General features: G+C 30.8%; 2 protein-coding genes across 6 annotated transcripts; both read right to left on the reverse strand.

Annotated features, from left to right (window-relative positions):
• Positions 1 to 2218: 2218 nt before the first annotated feature.
• On the reverse strand, positions 2219 to 12429 carry LOC119605409 (protein bride of sevenless). Of its 4 annotated transcripts, none has more exons than XM_037958502.1 (6): positions 12393 to 12411; positions 9594 to 10527; positions 6508 to 6930; positions 6000 to 6449; positions 2973 to 4450; positions 2219 to 2901 (listed from the first exon to the last, which is right to left on the reverse strand). In XM_037958502.1, exons 2-6 carry the CDS (start codon positions 9634 to 9636, stop codon positions 2629 to 2631), a joined length of 2667 nt encoding a protein of 888 aa, XP_037814430.1. In that variant the 5' UTR covers positions 9637 to 10527; positions 12393 to 12411; the 3' UTR covers positions 2219 to 2628. The 4 variants fall into 4 exon arrangements, with proteins under 4 accessions (XP_037814430.1, XP_037814429.1, XP_037814431.1 ...); XM_037958501.1 differs by lacking the exon at positions 12393 to 12411 and adding an exon at positions 12374 to 12391 and having other exon boundaries at positions 9594 to 10621; XM_037958504.1 differs by having other exon boundaries at positions 2619 to 2901; positions 9594 to 9822; positions 12393 to 12429.
• A 7266-nt stretch (positions 12430 to 19695) lies between these two features.
• On the reverse strand, positions 19696 to 23099 carry LOC119605417 (stress response protein NST1). Of its 2 annotated transcripts, XM_037958517.1 has the most exons (4): positions 22602 to 23076; positions 22375 to 22529; positions 22192 to 22315; positions 19696 to 20464 (listed from the first exon to the last, which is right to left on the reverse strand). In XM_037958517.1, the coding sequence occupies exons 1-4, from the start codon at positions 22954 to 22956 to the stop codon at positions 19818 to 19820; spliced, it is 1281 nt and encodes a 426-aa protein (XP_037814445.1). In that variant the 5' UTR covers positions 22957 to 23076; the 3' UTR covers positions 19696 to 19817. The 2 variants fall into 2 exon arrangements, with proteins under 2 accessions (XP_037814445.1, XP_037814444.1); XM_037958516.1 differs by having other exon boundaries at positions 22375 to 23099.
• Positions 23100 to 23886: the final 787 nt, after the last annotated feature.

Raw genomic sequence — 23886 nt, forward strand, 5'->3', positions numbered from 1 at the left:
TAGACTATAGACTAGACTATAGACTAGACTATAGACTAGACTATAGACTAGACTATAGACTAGACTATAGACTAGACTATAGACTAGACTATAGACTCGACTATAGACTAGACTATAGACTAGACTATAGACTAGACTATAGACTAGACTATAGACTAGACATAGAACTAGACTATAGACTAGACTATAGACTAGACTATAGACTAGACTATAGACTAGACTATAGACTAGACTATAGACTAGACTATAGACCTAGACTAGAGACTAGACTATAGACTAGACTATAGACTAGACTATAGACTAGACTATAGACTAGACTATAGACTAGACTATAGACTAGACTATAGACTAGACTATAGACTAGACTATAGACTAGACTATAGAACTAGCACTATAGACTAGATATAACTAGACTATAGACTAGACTATAGACTAGAACTATAGACTAGACTATAGACTAGACTATAGACTAGACTATAGGACTAGACTATAGACTAGACTATAGACTAGACTAATAGACTAAGACTATAGACTAGACTATAGACTAGACTATAGACTAGACTATAGACTAGACTATAGACTAGACTATAGACTAGATCTAGGACTATAGACTAGACTATAGAATAGACTATAGACTAGACTATAGACTAGACTATAGACTAGACTATAGACTAGACTATAGACTAGACTATAGACTAGACTATAGACTAGACTATAGACTAGACTATAGACTAGACTATAGACTAGACTATAGACTAGACTATAGACTAGACTATAGACTAGACTATAGACTAGACTATAGACTAGACTATAGACTAGACTATAGACTAGACTATAGACTAGACTATAGACTAGACTATAGACTAGACTATAGACTAGACTATAGACTAGACTATAGACTAGACTATAGACTAGACTATAGACTAGACTATAGACTAGACTATAGACTAGACTATAGACTAGACTATAGACTAGACTATAGACTAGACTATAGACTAGACTATAGACTAGACTATAGACTAGACTATACTTTAGTCTATAGACTAGACTATAGACTAGACTATAGACTAGACTATAGACTAGACTATAGACTAGACTATAGACTAGACTATAGACTAGACTATAGACTAGACTATAGACTAGACAATAGACTAGACTATAGACTAGACTATAGACTAGACTGTAAACTAGACTATAAACTAGACTACACTATAGACTAGACTACAGATTAGACTATAGACTATACTATAGATTAGACTATAAATTAGATTATAGACTAGACTATTTACTATACTATAGACCATAGTCAAGGTTATATTGTACTATATAGACTTTAGTAAGTTATGTAGGCATTTTGGTATTCATTTCCACAGGAATCTACATATATTCATATGTATCTATTAGGGTGATCGACTCGGATTTTCAACCGGTTTTAAAACCGGTTTTTTCTGTTATACCAGTGTCGGTTTTTTCTAAATGTTGATTTTTCGAATATCGAACAACAAGGTTTTTCTACATTTTAAAAACCGGTTTCGAATACTTTTAATTTGCTTTGTATTCAAAGATTACTTAAGTTAAATTTTGAAGTAAATAAAAATACAGCCCGTCTATATATTAAAAATATTGGAGTCCAGGAATTAGAGTATATTTTTCTAATGTACCTTTGGTTAAACTTTTTTGATTTTCCTAATTAATTAACAATTGTTATTTGTAAAGTTTATTGGAATAACAGTTTGATAAAATTTTATCAATCTTAAGATTATATTTCAATTACAATAATAAATTTGCGGCTAAAATATTATGGAAGTGTTGGAATGACTATGAAAATTGTCTAAATAGGGATTTTAGAATAAGCTAGAATTACATAGTTCCTTATGTTCAACAGAAGTGTTCAACTTTTTTCCATTTTTTACATTAAAGAAATAAAGTAAATCAGACGACTAGATCTAAAGTTATAATCTTTTAAACTGTTAAAAAACAGTTAAGTCCTGTTTTATTAATTAAATTTAAACATAAACGTCTATTTTTTCAAATTAAAGTAGATTTTGTTATATATAATGAAAAACCGGTTAACCGGTTTTTTCTGGATTTGAAAAATGTCAACCGGTTTTTTTCAAATGTCAACTATTCGAACTATTCGAAAACCGGTTTTTGGAAAATGTCGAATAATCGATCACCCTAGTATCTATTAATATATGAAAGTCTTTTTTATTTTTGTATAAATATTTTAATTTTTATTTAATAAATATTATTGTTAAATATTACTTTGAAAATCTAATATTTATTACACTTGCTATTTTAAAAATCCTTTTAAAAGATTCATTAAGGTATTGGTTTTGACTAGAAATGTTTCAAAAGAATTTAAACTTTCAACTTACACATAAAACAGAAAAAATATTTTTTTAAAAATATTAATAAAATTATGCTGATTTTAAAATACATTTAACCTTAAAACTAATGGTGTTACAAAGAGTCTTTAGGGCGGCGGAGTCTTTAAAACTTTCTTCTTAGACTTACATATTAAAGATTATAAAGATTCATAAAAAAAATCTGGAATGTAGTCATTTGGTCCATTAGAGCAAGAGTTTACTGAAGGGGAAGCATGAGATTTTTGTAGAAAGTTACATTTTAAAATCTAGTAATTTTACTGCTTTCGGGAGTGTCTTCATCATCTTCTAGAGATGATTGTTCGGATTGATTGGGAGAGCCACGTTGTACACGAGTAGTGCCTTGTCTATTGGGACCAATGTGAGCATTTGCTTGACGTAAATTGGCAAAGAATTGTTGACGACGGGGACCACTGCCGCGTATGGGCAAAGTGGGTATTTCACTGGGTGTTTGATTGTGATGTTCGTCCTGGGTCATGTTGCGCATGGCAGGATTGACACATTCATAGACACTCTGGGGGAAGAGAGAGGGAAATAGTTGTTTTATTGAGGTGAAGTAAAAGAGAAGTTTTTAAAACCAATTACCTGCTCCGATGAGTATTGATTATTTTGCGCAAACGCCAGTGATGTTAAAGAGGGCAAGGCCTGGGCTATATCCGATCTCTCAATGCCTCTTACTATAAGAAATGTTCTGGGTATTAATATACCCACGAGTATAGCCCAACCAGAAGCTTGTAGACCCAAAGGTAAAGCAGCATCACGCATGTCGTCCCCAAACATGGAAAGCGAAATAAAAACGATCCATATTATAAACATTAAAACTGAACCGATGACTATCAAAATGCCCTCACGATAATTACGCTGAGAACGATAGATAAACGGCACCAAAGCAATTATACTCAAAAGGAGCAGCATGTCATAGGACAACAAACCCAATAGCCAATGACCATAGTACATATTTTCACAGGAAACCTTATCGGAGGCAATGTGCATAACCACCAACAGCTGTATGGACATGACTAGCTGGACCATAATGCTAAACACACATATGACTGCTTGGATATAACCATTAACATGCGATAGGAAACCACCCTCAGAGCCAATAGAAGCCAACATAACGGCACGACACAGCAAAAGAGAGAAGACAAAACAGTAAACTAAAGTCAAGATGAAAATTCTCACCGCACACAAAGTGTTTAAAGTGGCAGCATCTTCAAAGGTTACATGTGAATTGCGATGCTCGCCCACATACTCCAGGGAGAAGGGTATAAACGAGGTAAACATTAACAGCAAAGAGAGTAAAAGCAATATGGAAGTTACTGGATTTCCCTCGAAGACATCACCCAAAGAAATACGCACTACAATAAATACCAAAATGGCCAATGTACAAAGTATGCCCAGAATAGCAGCTGTCATGCCGGTGGCCACCCAGGTGTCCGGCTTAATTCTCCAAAACATTACCGATTCACCATCAAACAGAAAAGGGTAACGTGAATTATCCCCTCCCGCCGTATACTGACAATTGAAAACATGACCAAACTTGGTCTTCAATTCCACACTAGTCTGATTGTCTCGATTGTAGTGGTAGTAAGTGGTGATATTGGTAACAAAATTTTGACTGGCAATTTCACGTAAATTCGTTATTTTCTCCTCAAACTCTATGGGACCGGGTGGTGCTCCAGGTCTTGTCTCATCTACAAATTTTTGAAACATTTGAAAATTCATCAAGGTAGCAAGTTTGCGCATGCTCAAGAGATCCAGCAGTTCAGCTGTATCATGATTTATCAAATTATAATCGGGCTTTTCCCAATCCTCAATGAAGGTTAGAAAATCATTACAAGTTTCTAAGACGAAAAAATCATCTATACGTTTGCAATTCTTTTGCATCGAAGATTTCAACCAGCGAGATAATTCCAATATGGGTCTGGCAAAGGCTAAAACACGTGAGGGTAAAATTGTTTTTCCTATCAGCGGTTCATCCAGTGTTACTTGTGTGGCATTCTTATCCACCAGGTGAACATCGATTTCGTTTTCCATTAATATAAAGGATTTATTGGGCAAATCTGAAAGGGAAGAGAGAAGGCGAGAGAAAATAATTGTTAAAAAATGGGAAATTAAAAGGATAAGGAATTACAGATAAGACTACAACCCAGGCTATAGAACCAGATTAGACTATAAACTAGACTATAGACTAGATTATAGACTAGACTATAGACTAGACTATAGACTAGACTATAGACTAGACTATAGACTAGACTAAAGACTAGACTATAGACTAGACTATAGACTAGACTATAGACTAGACTAGACTAGACTATAGACTAGACTATAGACTAGACTATTAGACAAGACTAATACTAGACTATAGACCTAGACATAGACTAGACTATAGACTAGACTAGACTAACTAGAGACTAGACTTATAGACTAGACCTATAGACTAGACTATAGACTAGACTATAGACTAGACTATAGACTAGACTATAGACTAGACTATAGACTAGACTATAGACGAGACTATAGACTAGACTATAGACTAGACTATAGACTAGACTATAGACTAGACTATAGACTAGACTATAGACTAGACTATAGACTAGACTATAGACTAGACTATAGACTAGACTATAGACTAGACTATAGACTAGACTATATACTAGACTATAGACTAGACTATAGACTAGACTATAGACTAGACTATAGACTAGACTATAGACTAGACTAAGACTATAGACTAGACTATAGACTAGACTAGAACTAGACTATAGACTAGACTATAGACTAGACTATAGACTAGACTATAGACTAGACTATAGACTAGACTATAGACTAGACTATAGACTAGACTATAGACTAGACTATAGACTAGACTATAGACTAGACTATAGACTAGACTATAGACTAGACTATAGACTAGACTATAGACTAGACTATAGACTAGACTATAGACTAGACTATAGACTAGACTATAGACTAGACTATAGACTAGACTATAGACTAGACTATAGACTCGACTATAGACTAGACTATAGACTAGACTATAGACTAGACTATAGACTAGACTATAGACTAGACTATAGACTAGACTATAGACTAGACTATAGACTAGACTATAGACTAGACTATAGACTAGACTATAGACTAGACTATAGACTAGACTATAGACTAGACTATAGACTAGACTATAGACTAGACTATAGACTAGACTATAGACTAGACTATAGACTAGACTATAGACTAGACTATAGACTAGACTAGACTATAGACTAGACTATAGACTAGACTATAGACTAGACTATAGACTAACTATAGACTAGACTATAGACTAGACTATAGACTAGACTATAGACTAGACTATAGACTAGACTATAGACTAGACTATAGACTAGACTAGACAATAGAGTAGATTATAGACTAGACTGCAGACTCCACTACAGACTGGATAATAGGCTGCACTATAAACTGGAGTATAGACTAGATTATATACTAGACTGTAGGCTAGATAACAGGCTAGACTACAGACTAACCTATAGACTATATTACAGACTAGACTGTAGTCTACACTCCTAGACTCTACTATAGACTAGACAACACTATTTCATGTTTACTCACCAATTATAAAATGTCTATCCATTCGTTCCGTGGGTACTGCAAACACCGTCCCATTCTCTTTGAAATGCGAAGCCAATTTATTACCAAACAATATATAAATATTACTATCACTCTTAAAATGCATTAGACACATGTGTTCCGAACGCACTGCATCCATAAAATCATTATAAACATTTAGATTTTCCGTTAAAATTTCCACCGAAGCAATTTGATCGCCCCAAGGCATTTGATAGAGTAAATGAGCGACTTTGGGGAAAATATCAGCACGTGTTGAGGGTATAGGCCAAATATAATAATCCAATTCTTTGATGACATCCTCCAGCATATTATAATAATCGAAATCAATAAATATGCCTACGGCATGGGTCAGGCATTGTTGTTGGTATTCCACCTCTTGCAATAGGAGATTCTCCACCAAATGATCATTGTCTATAGCTATAGCACGAATGCCTGCGAGAAAAAATAATTTGAAATAAAAACAAATTTGTATTTAACTTTAAATCTTTACCTATTTCAAAATTGGCCTCCAGTAGATTTGCTACATTCAAACGATTTATCACAAACATGGCTGATATTGTATCCTTCGTAATGACACTTATCATTATATCGCCCTCTATGATTTGTACCAAATCATTTTGAGTCTTTATAATTGTCTCCTCTTCTTCGGAATTTCCTATCACGGCTGTTATTCCGTGAATACAAATATCATTTATGCCGATTGTAGTCTCTTCTATGGCTGATTGTGTGGGTGGTGGTGGTGTCGTGGTAGTAGTTGTAGTGGTGGTCGTTGTCGCTTTAGCTTTTTCTAGAGCTATTGCTCGTGATTTTGTTATCTTTGGTAAATTGCGTATTCTTGTGTTTGTTGTAGTGGCTTCATCTCCATATGTGAGAGTTAAGAGACAGCAGACTAACAGGGCCAAAATGAGCAAAGCTGGAAAGTAGTGGATGAAGATTATGCAAAAATGTAGGCTAGACTTTAGACTAGACTATAGAATGGACTACAGACTAGAATATAGGTTAGAATATAGACTAAACTCTAGGCTATAGAATACACTAAGACTAGACCATAGATTAGACTATAGTATAGACTATAGAATAGATTATCAACTAGACTATAGATTAGGCTATAGACTAGAGTATAGACTAAACTAGAGAATATCGACTAGACATATTTATTAGACAATAAAATCGAACCTCGACTATAGAATTTAGACTATCGAATAAAATATAGAGTACAGGAATTTATTAGACTAAACTATTCACTAGAACTATAGACTAGGACTATAGACTAGACTATAGACTAGACTATAGACTAGGACTATAGACTAGACTATATACTCGACTATCGCACTAGGACGATAGACTAGACCCTATATATGACTATGACTAGCCTATAGACTAGACTATGACTATATACCAGACTAGACTATAGAACTCGACTACTAGACTTATACTATAGACTAGACTATAGACTAGACTAATGACTAGCCTATTAGTACTAGACTATAGACTAGACTGATCTGACTATACTATAGATTAGGGACTATAGACTAGACTATAGACTAGACTATAGACTCGACTATAGACTAGACTATAGACTAGACTATAGCCTAGACTATAGACTAGACTATAGACTAGACTATAGACTAGACTATAGACTAGACTATAGACTAGACTATAGACTAGACTATAGACTAGACCTAGGACTAGACTATAGACTAGACTATAGACTAGACTATAGACTAGACTATAGACTAGACTATAGACTAGACTATAGACTAGACTATAGACTGACTATAGACTAGACTATAGACTAGACTATAGACTAGGACTATAGAACTAGACATAGACTAGACTATAGACTAGACTATAGACTAGACTATAGACTAGACTATAGACTAGACTATAGACTAGACTATAGACTAGACTATAGACTAGACTATAGACTAGACTATAGACTAGACTATAGACTAGACTATAGACTAGACTATAGACTAGACTATAGACTAGACTATAGACTAGACTATAGACTAGACTATAGACTAGACTATAGACTAGACTATAGACTAGACTATAGACTAGACTATAGACTAGACTATAGACTAGACTATAGACTAGACTATAGACTAGACTATAGACTAGACATAGACTATAAGACTAGACTATAGACTAGACTATAGACTAGACTATAGACTAGACTATAGACTAGACTATAGACTATAGACTAGACTATAGACTAGACTATAGACTAGACTATAGACTAGACTATAGACTAGACTATAGACTAGACTATAGACTAGACTATAGACTAGACTATAGACTAGACTATGGACTAGGTTATAGACTAGACTATAGACTAGACTAGACTATAGACTAAACTATAGACTAGAGTATAGACTAGACTATAGACTAGACTAGACTATAGACTAAACTATAGACTAGACTATAGACTGGACTATAGACTAGACTATAAACTAGACAATAGACTAGACTACAGACTAGACTATAGACTAGACTATAGACTAGACTATAGACTAGACTATAGTTTAGACTATATACTAGACTATAGAGTAGACTATAGACTAGGCTATAGACTAGACTATATACTAGGCTATAGACTAGACTATAAACTAGATTATAGACTAGACAGTGAACTAAAATATTGACTATAAGTAGACTAGACTATAGTCCGAACTATTATAGACTAGACTATAGTTCTAGTCCAGATTAAAGTCAAACTATACTCTAGTACAAAGTCCAGATTATAGACTTGTCTATAGTTCAGATTGTACAAGAATATATATTAGACTAGACTGTAGCCTGGTCTATAGTCTAGACTATAGACTAGACCATAGTTCAAACTATTGACTAGTTTATAGACTAGACTATAGATCAGACTATATCTTAGTCCAGTTTATAGTACACACTATAGGCTGGTACATACTCAAGACTATAAACAGGTCTATAGTTTAGATTGCACTCTAGTCCAGACTAGAGTATACACTGTAATAAAGATTATAGATTAGCCCATAGTACAGATTATAGAATATACTATAGTCCAGATTATTGAATAGACCATATTCCAAGCTATAGATAAGACTATACTTCAAACTATAGATTAGACTATGGACTGGTATGGAGTCCACTTTGTAGACTAGAGTAGACGTGAATATTGTAAAGACTATAGACTGGAGTACACTTTGGATTTAAGACTAGACTGTTGTCCAGATTTCGCACTATGGTCTAGAATTTAGACTATTCTTGATTAGGCTATAGTTCGAACTAATCCTTGACTACAGTCTAACCTTAAATCTAGACTATAGTGAAGACTTTGGATTAGAGCATAGGCCAGACAGTTGAGACTATGGACTACACTAAAGTCAAGATATTAAACTAGACCATAGTTCAAACTACTGACCAAACCACAGCTCAGACTTTTGACTGGACCATAGGTTAGTATTTTTACTATATAGTAGACTGTGTTCCAGACTAGAGACTATACTATAGATCAGATACTTGACTATAGTCCATGCTAAAGACTGGGTATTAAACTAGCCCTGATAATGCTTTTGTTTTTCGTCACTTCTCACTTACCCTTTCGACCAAATATTTGTATTTTTCGACTCTTCCAAAACATGGCACTCCAAATTGAAGGAAAGCGTTATATTGCTGAGTTGGTTATAGAATTCGTAATTATGAAAATTTTAGCAAAATCTCTGTGGATTAATTTGCCAAATAATTTTAACTGAGAGTTTAAAGTGTTAATTTTTTGGAAGATTTCAGTGATAGCACTTTCCTTTTTTCGGAATTTCCGGTGAACTGACTAAATAGAATAAAAGGGGTTGTTTTATGATAGAAATATAGGTAACACTAACTAAATGAAAATAATATTAAAGTTTTTTTTGGTTTATTCCTTTTTTTATTTTTTTTTAGAGGAAAACTATTTTTGCTTGTTTTCTGTTCTTGTTTTGCACTTAGAGTTTTTTTAACGTTATTGTATTTTATTATTGTTTTGTTTTTCTAATCTTCTTAACGTCTTTAATTTAAAAATGTTGTTTATTTGTTTTTCTTCTTTTTATTTATTTTGCATACATTCTCAATAGCGGTTGTTGGCGCATAAATACTCTCATAATTGTTTTTCTTTTTAATATACAGGCCACAATTTTGTTTTGGTTTCCTTTATGTTTTCACGTTATTTTTTTAAAAGGAGGGTTTTCTTTAACTGTTTATTTTGTTTTCCGGTTTTACGATTTTTCTATTTTAAAGTTACTGCCAGAAGGTTTTTTTACACTTGTCTCATTTTAAAGCATAATTATTGTTTTTATTTAAGGTTTTCTTTACTTTTTTTATTTTATTGATTTTATATTTATTTCTTTTAAATGTTTTTCCTGATCTGTAAGTAGTTCGAATTGCTTTTGTTATTTTTCTAACACGTTTACTTTTTGTTTAATGAGTATTTTTTTTAAATTGTCATTTTCTGTGTTATTTCCATGTTATTTTGTGGGTTTAAGCAATCAATAATTTAAATCTGTGATTGATTGTGGGTTTTTTAAAGTAGTGTTTTGGTACCTATTTGGGTACTTTTTTTGTTTTAGATTATATCAGGGTGGGGCTTCTTGCACCTGTATAATTCAATTACTAGTTTTTTTATTAAACCAAGTTAAACAATATTTTTTAAAAATGCATTGCCTATTGACTTAAGGAAATGCGTACGTTTTTGTGTAGATTATTCTAGACTATAGACTAAACTATAGACTATACTATAGACTAGACTATAGACTAGACTATAGACTAGACTATAGTCTAGACTATAGACTAGACTATAGACTGGACTATAGACTAGACTGCAAGGGTATTCTCAGGAGAGGATAACGGGTGTAACGTCCCCGCGGACTCTAGTTGTAGCAGGTATGGAGAGCGTGCCAAAATGGTTACATGTGCTCTGCGAAGTCCTGTGACAGGGCGAGAGGATGCCGCCCTTTAATTAGGCATCCAGCCATAAGGATGCCCTCAAGAGAGGAGTAAAAAAGGAGACTGACGACTCCGTGGTGTTCCTAGTCCTCCGAAATGGAGCTGCTTGGCGATAACGACCCCGCCGAAAGGCATTAAGATCAAGCCCAGTACGGTCTTAATAATGGTATTTCTGGAACAATTGTTAGGAATCGATGAACTAATGGGCTGACAACTGTAGTATTCTGGAACCTGAGTACATAGAAGTGATATTCTATGGAAATGGCTTTTAGGTTAATGCTACAGTTGCCTCCGTCCCAATAAAACTTAGCAAGTCTCAAAGACTATAGACTAGACTATAGACTAGACTATAGACTAGACTATAGACTAGACTATAGACTAGACTATAGACTAGACTATAGACTAGACTATAGACTAGACTATAGACTAGACTATAGACTAGACTATAGACTAGACTATAGACTAGACTATAGACTAGACTATAGACTAGACTATAGACTAGACTATAGACTAGACTATAGACTAGACTATAGACTAGACTATAGACTAGACTATAGACTATACTATAGACTAGACTATAGACTAGACTATAGACTAGACTATTGACTAGAATATTGACTAGACTATAGACTAGAGTATAGACTAGACTATAGACTAGACTATAGATTAGACTATAGACTAGACTATAGACTAGACTATAGACTAGACTATAGACTAGACTATAGACTAGACTATAGACTAGACTATAGACTAGACTATAGACTAGACTATAGACTAGACTATAGACTAGACTATAGACTAGACTATAGACTAGACTAGACTAGACTACAGACTAGACTATAGACTAGACTATAGATTGTACTATATGTACACTAGACTATTTTCTTTAGTTGGTCCTGGTCGTGTAGATTTTTGTTAAATATTTTAATTAAAATCTTTTTTTTTGAGGTTCATTATTTATTTTAGATTAAAAATCTCTAAGTTGTAGCAATTGCTCAAACATAAATATTTGTTGTTATTAATTTTATTTAAATTTATTTTATATGCGAATCAATAACACTTTTAATTTTTTTGTTTTTTCAATTTAAAAAATCACATTTAATCAAATAAATATTTTCCCGTGAAACACAATACCCGAGTACAGTCGCTATAGTCATTGATAAATTTCAACTAATCAAATAAACGGCTGGTTTAAACATTTTTCACTAAAAATACGAACAAAAGAAAATCCACAATTAGTAGACAATTTGCGTAACATTGAAATAAATTTATATTTAAATTGTTTTTAACTGATATAAACGCTTCAGTAAACTTTTTTATTTAAATATGTATATCAGCAAAACCACTTGATATATAAAAATTGGTTAAAAATGTGTAATTAATTTGTATTAAATTTTTATTACAAAACTTCCAACTACTAACAACAAAATTAAAAAACCGTTCAAAACGTTGTTAACCACCGCAGTACCTTAGAAAAACTGAACTCAAACACAAATTAAAGACAATTAGAGGCAATAACAATTTTTTGTTTTTTTTTTCTTTTCTTAAAAAAAAAACATTTCTGCTATCGAACAGCTAATTACAAGAAGGGCTTAAAACGTTCAAAAACCACCCTTTCGGAAAAAATCAACAAAATTTCACTAGTTTTACCTTTACACCTGTAGTTTTGTAACCCATACAAAGAAATACAAATATTTCACTTTTATTTTTAACTGATAGTTAGACAGCAAAATTAGCCAGTTTGGTGTCTTTTTTTCATATTTACTATTTGCTTTGTGTACTACTGTTAGATTTTTTGTTTTATGTTTAGCCCCTTTTTTTTAGGCTTAAAAAATGTTGTTATGGTAACTGGGCTAAAAGTGAAATAGGTAAATAAAATGAAAAATAGTCAAGTGTATTACACTCAAATCAACCTGTCCATTTAAAACACCCTCTATCAACTATAGTCGCGTAATCGCTATAAGGGTTGTGGTCATACTATTGACTGCCAAATAAATAAAAACGGGAGCTTCGGGTGTCAAGTGATGCATGGGACATATGGTAAAACTAGTGAAATAGACTATCGACTAGTCTACAGTCTAGTCTATAGTCTAGTCTATAGTCTAGTCTATAGTCTAGTCTATAGTCTAGTCTATAGTCTAGTCTATAGTCTAGTCTATAGTCTAGTCTAGTCTAGTATAGTCTAGTCTATAGTCTAGTCTATAGTCTAGTCTATAGTCTAGTCTATAGTCTAGTCTATAGTCTAGTCTATAGTCTAGTCTATAGTCTAGTCTATAGTCTAGTCTATAGTCTAGTCTATAGTCTAGTCTATAGTCTAGTCTATAGTCTAGTCTATAGTCTAGTCTATAGTCTAGTCTATAGTCTAGTCTATAGTCTAGTCTATAGTCTAGTCTGTAGTCTAGTCTATTGTCTAGTCTATAGTCTAGTCTATAGTCTAGTCTATAGTCTAGTCTATAGTCTAGTCTATAGTCTAGTCTATAGTCTAGTCTATAGTCTAGTCTATAGTCTAGTCTATAGTCTAGTCTATAGCCTAGTCTATAGTCTAGTCTATAGTCTAGTCTATTAGTCTATAGTCTGCTATAGTCTAGTCCTATAGTCTAGTCTATAGTCTAGTCTATAGTCTAGTCTATAGTCTAAGTCTATAGTCTAGTCTATAGTCTAGTCTATAGTCTAGTCTATAGTCTAGTCTATAGTCTAGTCTATAGTCTAGTCTATAGTCTAGTCTATAGTCTAGTCTATAGTCTAGTCTATAGTCTAGTCTATAGTCCTAGTCTATAGTCTAGTCTATAGTCTAGTCTATAGTCTAGTCTATAGTCTAGTCTATAGTCTAGTCTATAGTCTAGTCTATAGTCTAGTCTATAGTCTAGTCTATAGTCTAGTCTATAGTCTAGTCTATAGTCTAGTCTATAGTCTAGTCTATAGTCTAGTCTATAGTCTAGTCTATAGTCTAGTCTATAGTCTAGTCTATAATCTATTCTATAGTCTAGTCTATAGTCTAGTCTATAGTCTAGTCTATAGTCTAGTCTATAGTCTAGTCTATAGTCTAGTCTATAGTCTAGTCTATAGTCTAGTCTATAGTCTAGTCTATAGTCTAGTCTATAGTCTAGTCTATAGTCTAGTCTATAGTCTAGTCTATAGTCTAGTCTATAGTCTAGTCTATAGTCTAGTCTATAGTCTAGTCTATAGTCTAGTCTATAGTCTAGTCTATAGTCTAGTCTATAGTCTAGTCTATAGTCTAGTCTATAGTCTAGTCTATAGTCTAGTCTATAGGCTAGTCTATAGTCTAGTCTATAGTCTAGTCTATAGTCTAGTCTATAGTCTAGTCTATAGTCTAGTCTATAGTCTAGTCTAGTCTATAGTCTAGTCTATAGTCTAGTCTATAGTCTAGTCTAAGTCTAGTTAAGTCTAGTCCTATAGTCTAGTCTATAGTCTAGTCTATAGTCTAGTCTATAGTCTAGTCTATAGTCTAGTCTATAGTCTAGTCTATAGTCTAGTCTATAGTCTAGTCTATAGTCTAGTCTATAGTCTAGTCTATAGTCTAGTCTATAGTCTAGTCTATAGTCTAGTCTATAGTCTAGTCTATAGTCTAGTCTATAGTCTAGTCTATAGTCTAGTCTATAGTCTAGTCTATAGTCTAGTCTATAGTCTAGTCTATAGTCTAGTCTATAGTCCTAGTCTATAGTCTAGTCTATAGTCTAGTCTATAGTCTAGTCTATAGTCTAGTCTATAGTCTAGTCTATAGTCCTAGTCTATAGTCTAGTCTATAGTCTAGCTAAGTCTAGTCGTCTATAGTCTAGTCTATAGTCTATTCTATAGTCTATAGACTAGACTATAGACTAGACTATAGACTAGACTATAGAATAGATTATAAACTAGAATATAGACTTGATTATAGACTAGACTATAGATTAGACTATAGACTAGACTATAACCTAGACTATAACCTAGACTATAACCTTGGCTATAGACTAGACTATAGACTTGACTTTAGAGTAGACTATAGTATACACCAGACTATAGACTGGCCTAGAGACTAGACTATAACCTAGACTATAGACTAGACCATAGACTAGACTAAAGACTAGACCATAGACTAGACTAAAGATTAGACTATAGACTAGACTATAACTTAGACTGTTACCTAGACTATAACCTTGGCTATAGACTAGCCTAGAGACTAGACTATAGACTAGACCATAGACTAGACTAAAGACTAGACTATAGACTAGACTATAGACTACACTATAGGCTAGACTATAGACTAGACCAGAGACTAGACTATAGACTAGACTAAACTATAGACTAGACTATAAATATTTTCTAATAACTTTAATAATTTTAATAAATTGAAATCCATAATTTAGTGAATTATAAACTTTAATTCACCCTTTTCCTCTGTCCTCTATTACTGTGTAAACAATAATTCATGATGTAATAAGTAATAACTTAGTGCATCCTGCAATAATTTAGTAACTTATGACATAAACCAAAAAATGTACAATAAATTTCATTATCATATTTTTATTTAAAAATATGTATTTAAAATAGATTTTAATTTTTTTGTTGTTGTTTAAACACACACAGAAAATTATAATTAATTTAATGAATTTGTTTACATTTTCATTGTTGTAGTTTAATTTTTTCATTTAGCAAAACAAAAAATTATATAAAACACACATTTATGACCTTTTTGACAAGAAAATAAACAAAGTTAGCAGCTAACCCCTTGACCTATGTATGATTTTATATTTAAATGCCTTTTTTATTGCAAATTGAGGCTCAGAGTTATTCCTGGTTTTAATTTCAACCTTTTATATATTTGGGGTGACTTATAGGACCTACAATATTTTTTTTGTTGCATGTTCATTAGATTGTTATGCTTTCTGGTATCATTTCTAAATGTGCGTACGTGTTACTACAATTATGTAAAACAGAAACATACTGAGTAAAATAGATAGAGAGCAAAAGAGAGCTACAAAATATGTCAATAAATGTTTTACACATGAGTGATTAATTTGTCAGAAAATTAGTTTTAAATTACTATTTTATTGGTAACAACAGCAATAATGTAAATGACCAGTTAGTTACCATTTCAGTTTATACACGAACGTAATGTGTAATAAAATATTTTAATTTTTTGTTATGTTTTTGAAAGAAGTGACCAATATTCGGTCGATGGCATAGGGTTATGTCGCAAAAGATGTTATATATATAAGGAAGTATTATGAGATGACTGGATTTTTATAATTTTTGTGCAAATATTTCTATAAAAAATGTAAAGATCGCAAATTTTTCTATAGAAAAATGTAAAGATCGCAAATTTTTTCTATAGAAAAATATGAAGACCTCAACTATTTCTATAGAAAAATATGAAGATCTCAAAATTTTTCTACAGAAAACTATGAAGATCTCAACTATTTCTTTAGATAAATATAGAGATAGCAACTATTTCTATATAAAAATATAAAGATCGCAACTTTTTCTATAGAAAACCGTGAAGATCGCAACAATTTCTATAGAAAATTATGAAGATCGCAAATTTTTCTATAGAAAAGCATGAAGATCCCTAATTTTTCTATAAAAAAGCATGAAGATCGCAAATTTTTCTATAGAACACTATGAAGATTGCAACTTTTTCTATAGAAAAATATGAAGATCGCAAATTTTTCTATAGAAAAATGTGAAGATCGCAAATTTTTCTATAGAAAAACATGAAGATCGCAAATTTTTCTATAGAAAAATATAAAGATCGTAAATTTTTCTATAGAAAAATATAAAGATCGCAAATTTTTATATTGAAAAATGTGAAGATCGCAAATTTTTCTATAAAAAAATATAAAGATCGCAAATTTTTCTATAGAATAATATAAAGATCGCAAATTTTTCTATAGAATAATATAAAGATCGCAAATTTTTCTATAGAAAAATATAAAGATCGCAAATTTTTCTATAGAAAAATATGAAGATTGCAAATTTTTCTATAGCAAAATATGAAGATTGCAAATTTTTCTATAGAAAAATATGAAGATCGCAAATTTTTCTATAGAAAAATATGAAGATAGCAAATTTTTCTATAGAAAAATATGAAGATCGCAAATTTTTGTATTGAAAAATATGAAGATTGCAAATTTTTCTATAGAAAAACATGAAGATTGCAAATTTTTCTATAGAAAAACATGAAGATCACAACTTTTTCTATAGAAAAATATGAAGATCGCAACTTTTTCTATAGAAAAATATAAAGATCGCAACTTTTTCTATAGAAAAATATAAAGATTGCAAATTTTTCTATAGAAAAATATGAAGATTGCAAATTTTTCTATAGAAAAATATAAAGATTGCAAATTTGTCTATAGAAAAATATGAAGATTGCAAATTTTTCTATAGAAAAATCGCAAATTTTTCTATAGAAAAATCTTTCTTTATGAATTATTATTTTTTTCCTCTTGTTAGGTCACCCTTTTCAAAAAATGCATTTTAAAGGTATTTAACTTAAAGGTCAATTATAGAAACCCTGTATAAATATTTGAAGGCTTGACTTTAAACGACATTTATTGAAATTTTTATTTTGTATTTAAGAAGACTTACACATGTGTTTAAATATTGCAATTTCCTAACAAATGTAAAGGGGCAAAAATTGTGAACTTGTTAATGACCTTTGTAAAATGAATGTTAAAGTAAATGTATAAATTGTTGTTATAAAAATGGGCCTCATTATACATGTACTACATAATTTTAAATAATTTTAATTAGTTTTCCTTTATGTTAACATCAAAAATCATTTAACCATCTGACATGTAGTTATTTTATAAGACCGCAATCTGTTTTATAAGCTCAATTAAAAACGTTCATAATCGAATGGTAAAATTACACAAAATTTTAGCAAATTTTCATTTTATTACACAATAAATCCACAGCATGTTTACGCAATATTAAACTCATTTGGGTATAGAAAACAAAATTAGTTTTATTAGAAATTTCGATGTAAAATAAAATTACACAAGTCACTGTGATTTTCAGCACTCACACACACAGATACATAACCTAACTCAATTTCAACACTTGGTCACATTTCATCGATAGTCCTTTGAAGGGAAAATTACCACGAAAAAAACAAGGTACTCTAGACAGATGCATTTGTATTATTACCAACTAATACTTTGATTGTTGAAAAACGCATTTCAGTTTTATTTTTCAACAGTCCCATGCTGCTCTTTATAAAGTTCTATATATAAACCACTTTCATGTTGACACCATCTTTTTTATCGCTGACGTTACATACTGCCGTTCAATTTATAGGCTTCAATATTTTTTGAGTGGACAAATAGTTGCTGCAAATCTAAAAATATGCAATAACCCATTGACGGAATCTCGTTATGGTCGATTGTGCGTGGTGACAGAATGTCCACCAGTAATAATTGGAAAATTTTGTGGCCTATACTTTTAGTTATTTATCTATGTATTTCTGTAATATAAAGTAGTTTCATTTTTTAGGCAATAGATATTTAATCAAATGGTTATTTGCAAAATATGTTTTTTTTTTACAACAAAGTCTAAAGAAAAACCTTAAGAGCGAAAATTTTTTTATAGAAAAATATGAAGATCGCAACTTTTTTTTTATAAAAAAATATAAAGATCGAAACTTTTTCTTTAGAAATCTATGAAGATCGCAACTTTTTCTATAAAAAAATATGAAGATCGCAACTTGTTCTATAGAAAAGTATCAAGATCGCAAATTTTTCTATAAAAAAATATGAAGATCGCAACTTTTTGTTTAAAAAAATATGAAGATCGCAACTTTTTCTATAAAAAATATGAAGATTGCAACTTTTCCTATAGAAAAATGTGCAGAGTCCAACTTTTTCTATAGAAAAATATGAAGATCGCAAATTTTTCTATAGAAAAATATGAAGATCGAAACTTTTTGTTTAAAAAAATATGAAGATCGCAACTTTTTCTATAAAAAATATGAAGATCGCAACTTTTCCTATAGAAAAATATGAAGATCGCAAATTTTTCTATAGAAAAATATGAAGATCGCAAATTTTTCTATAGAAAAATATGAAGATCGCAAATTTTTCTATAGAAAAATATGAAGATCGCAAATTTTTCTATAGAAAAATATGAAGATCGCAAATTTTTCTATAGAAAAATATGAAGATCGCAAATTTTTCAATAGAAAAATATGAAGATCGCAAATATTTCTATAGAAAAATATGAAGATGGCAAATTTTTCTATAAAAAATATGAAGATCGCAAATTTTTCTATAGAAAAATATATAGATCGTAATTTTTTCTATAGAAAAATATATAGATCGTAATTTTTTCTATAGAAAAATATATAGATCGTAATTTTTTCCATAGAAAAATATGAAGATGCCAACTTTTTCTATAGAAAAATATGAAGATGCCAACTTTTTCTATAGAAAAATATGAAGATGCCAACTTTTTCTATAGAAAAATATGAAGATTGCAACTTTTTTTATAGAAAAATATGAAGATTGCAAATTTTTCTATAGAAAAATATGAAGATCGCAAATTTTTCTATAGAAAAATATGAAGATCGCAAATTTTTCTATAGAAACTATGAAGATTGCAACTTTTTCTATTGGAAAATATGTTGATCGCAACTATTTCTATAGAAAAATGTGAACATTGTTAGGTTTTTAATAGAAAATCTTAAATTTTTCTATAGAAAAATGTGAAGATTGAAAAAGTATCAAATTGAAATCTACATATTTATTCAAAATGTTCCAATAAAACTATTACAAAATATATAAGAATCATGTAAAATATACAATTATATACATTTTGTGAAACAAATTCATCTCCTAAGAGTCCCTTGCTTTAGCCATCACCAGCTCCATTATTGCCTCGTTGAGTGACAGAACCTCTGGCAGTGGTGCTACCATATTTATGCGTATCATTTTCTCTATTTCTTGGTGTCATACCATCTGAACTTATTTCCCATTCATCTTCCTCTTCATCAGCTTCATCATCAACAAAAATATCTTTATTGATTTCAATTAACTCATCCGGCCGCATAATATTTCGATTTTGACTCATCCCTCCCTCACTGCTCTGTTCACATTTGAAATCATTAAATTGCATTTGTGTGCAGAATTTCTGTATATGTTCGAGCACTTCACGCATGCCTACTTCAGAGGATTTTCGTGAAATATCTTCAGATGATGTTTTATTTGGGTCTTTCATTTCACGTGATGGACTCTTTTTGCATTTCCTACTGCTACATGGACAAGAGGTTGTTGCCTTGGATTCACTTTCATTACGTTGCATTTTGGGAGTGCTGCTGCTTAATTTCGGTGCACTTTTACGTTTTTCTGGCTTTTTATTTTCGGTTATTTTCGGGGCAGTTGTTGTTGTAGTGGCAGCTGAAATCATTGTTTGATGTTGATAGAACATTTTATCATATTCGGATTTCATGCAGAGATAGCGGAAATGACGAGAATTTTCTTCGCCATAGTGAATGATTTCTGGAAAGGAAGCAAATAGTAAATTCTATAGAAAACTTATTTTCCAATGTGTGTGAAGATATATGAAGATCGCCAATTTTTCTTTAGAAAAATATGAAGACGGCTAATTTTTCCATAGAAAAATATGAAGACGGCAAATTTTTCTATAGAAAAATATGAAGACGGCAAATTTTTCTATAGAAAAATATGAAGACGGCAAATTTTTCTATGGAAAAATATGAAGACGGCAATTTTTTCTATAGAAAATTATGAAGACGGCAAATTTTTCTATAGAAAATTATGAAGACGGCAAATTTTTCTATAGAAAATTATGAAGACGGCAAATTTTTCTATAGAAAATCATGAAGACGGCAAATTTTTCTATAGAAAATCATGAAGACGGCAAATTTTTCTATAGAAAATTATGAAGACGGCAAATTTTTCTATAGAAAATTGTGAAGACGGCAAATTTTTCTATAGAAAATTGTGAAGACGGCAAAATTTTCTATAGAAAATTGTGAAGACGGCAAAATTTTCTATAGAAAATTGTGAAGACGGCAAAATTTTCTATAGAAAATTGTGAAGACGGCAAAATTTTCTATAGAAAATTGTGAAGACGGCAAAATTTTCTATAGAAAATTGTGAAGACGGCAAAATTTTCTATAGAAAATTTTGAAGACGGCAAAATTTTCTATAGAAAATTGTGAAGACGGCAAGCAAAATTTTCTATAGAAAATTGTGAAGACGGCAAGCAAAATTTTCTATAGAAAATTGTGAAGACGGCAAAATTTTCTATAGAAAATTGTGAAGACGGCAAAATTTTCTATAGAAAATTGTGAAGACGGCAACATTTTCTATAGAAAATTGTGAAGACGGCAAAATTTTCTATAGAAAATTGTGAAGACGGCAAAATTTTCTATAGAAAATTGTGAAGACGGCAAAATTTTCTATAGAAAATTGTGAAGACGGTAAAATTTTCTATAGAAAATTGTGAGGACGGCAAAATTTTCTATAGAAAATTGTGAAGACGGCAAAATTTTCTATAGAAAATTGTGAAGACGGCAAAATTTTCTATAGAAAATTGTGAAGACGGCAAAATTTTCTATAGAAAATTGTGAAGACGGCAAAATTTTCTATAGAAAATTGTGAAGACGGCAAAATTTTCTATAGAAAATTGTGAAGACGGCAAAATTTTCTATAGAAAATTGTGAAGACGGCAAAATTTTCTATAGAAAATTGTGAAGACGGCAAATTTTTCTATAGAAAAATATGAAGATCACAAATTTTTCTATAGAAAAATATGAAGACGGCTATTTTTTCTATAGAAAAATATGAAGACGGCAAATTTTTCTATAGAAAAATATGAAGATCACAAATTTTTCTATAGAGAAATATGAAGATCACAAAATTTTCTATAGAAAAATATGAAGATCACAAATTTTTCTATAGAAAAATATGAAAATCGCAAATTTTTCTATAAAAAATATGACGATGGCATACTTTTCTATAGAAAGATATGAAGATCGTTATTTTTTCTATAGAAAAATATGAAATCTCAAGTTTTTCTATAGAAAACTGTGAAGATCGCAAATTTTTTCATAGAAAACTGTGAGATCGCCAATTTCTGTAAAGTTTCCAAAGGTTCTATAGCAAATATGACGATCTCTCTTTTTTCTATATAAAAATGAGAAGATCTCATGTGAAGATTGTAAATTTTTCTATATAGAAGGTAGCAAATTAATACTCACTATTACTCAGTTCATTTTGCATTTGACTTAACAATGCATTAGTATTCTTAAGTTCGGCTGAAAAACGTTCTACCTTAGAGCACAATTCTTTAAAATTTCGGTTTAATAGTTCAGATATAGACTTCTGAAAATCAAATGTTTCATTCCTATAACATCTTCCATGCTATTTTCCAAACAACTTACCCCAATAGCACTTTCAACTGTTCGTCGTATCAGCTCAAAGAATTCATCAGTGTCGTCATCTTTATCCTCATCATGAACATTATGATGATGATTGTGATGCTGATGATGGTGATGTTGATGATGTTGTGGCACATTGTCTGCGGTAGCTGGTACCTCTTTGTAGTTGCAATAAGTTTTGTTGTCATATATATTAGTATTCACAGGTGAAATAAATGTTACTTTTTCACCTTTCATTGTTTGCATGGGGGATCCAACTTTTCCTTCATCCATTAGAATGATGTCTTTAACACAATGTTTTTCATTGGTTAGCTTATTGGAGTGTCTGGCACTTTTCCGTCTAAATGTTTCTTTTCCAGAATTTAGAGATTTTATGGCAGCGGTGTTACCTCCTAAGGTTGGAGTGGGTGGTGGTCCATTGTAATGTGTATTAGAGCTGATTATATAACCACAATCGCGCTCTGTAACACGTCCTGTCTTTTGAGCATTATTTGGCTGTGTGGCCGTGGTCACTATAGATTTAGGTGCATCAAATTTGCCGCCATAGAGTTCTTCAATTGTTTTACGTTGTCTTTGACGCATCATTTTTTCTTTCTTTAGCAATATGTATATTTTTTTAAAGCCAAAATTTAAAAAAAAAATTCTAATATTTTTATTGAAAATATATTTTTTTGAAACTAAAAGAAATTACTTTTCTGACTTTTTTCAAAAGGTAAATGAACAATTTTAATGACTTTTGAAATATTTTATTTGGTAGTGTTTTCTTACATGATTCAAAATTTTATATACGATCCACACATTTCTTATAGAAAAATATACGATTCTCATATTTTTCTATTGAAAAATATACGATCCTCATATTATTCTATATATATAAATATACGATCTTCATTTTCTTCTAAAATTGTTTGCGTACTTCATATCTTTCTATAGAAAAATTTGAGATCTTCATATTTTTCTATAGAATAATTTACGATATTAAGATTTTTCTCTAGAAAAATTTACGATATTAAGATTTTTCTATAGAAAAATTTACGATATTAAGATTTTTCTATAGAAAAATTTACGATATTAAGATTTTCCTATAGAAAAATTTACGATATTAAGATTTTTTTTACGATATTGAGATTTTTCTATAGAAAAATTTACGATGTTGAGATTTTTCTATAGAAAAATTTACGATATTAAGATTTTTCTATAGAAAAATTTACGATATTAAGATTTTTCTATTGAAAAATTTACGATATTAAGATTTTTCTATTGAAAAATTTACGATATTAAGATTTTTCTATAGAAAAATTTACGATATTGAGATTTTTCTATAGAAAAATTTACGATATTGAGATTTTTCTATAGAAAAATTTACGATATTAAGATTTAAGATATTAAGATTTTTCTATAGAAAAATTTACGATATTAAGATGTTTCTACAGAAAAATTTACGATATTGAGATTTTTCTATAGAAAAATTTACGATATTGAGATTTTTCTATAGAAAAATTTACGATATTGAGA

Source organism: Lucilia sericata, unplaced genomic scaffold (genome assembly GCF_015586225.1).
Source record: "Lucilia sericata isolate MDLA Ls3-8-SP2 unplaced genomic scaffold, ASM1558622v1 Contig000482F_arrow, whole genome shotgun sequence".
NCBI classification, from domain to species: domain Eukaryota; kingdom Metazoa; phylum Arthropoda; class Insecta; order Diptera; family Calliphoridae; genus Lucilia; species Lucilia sericata.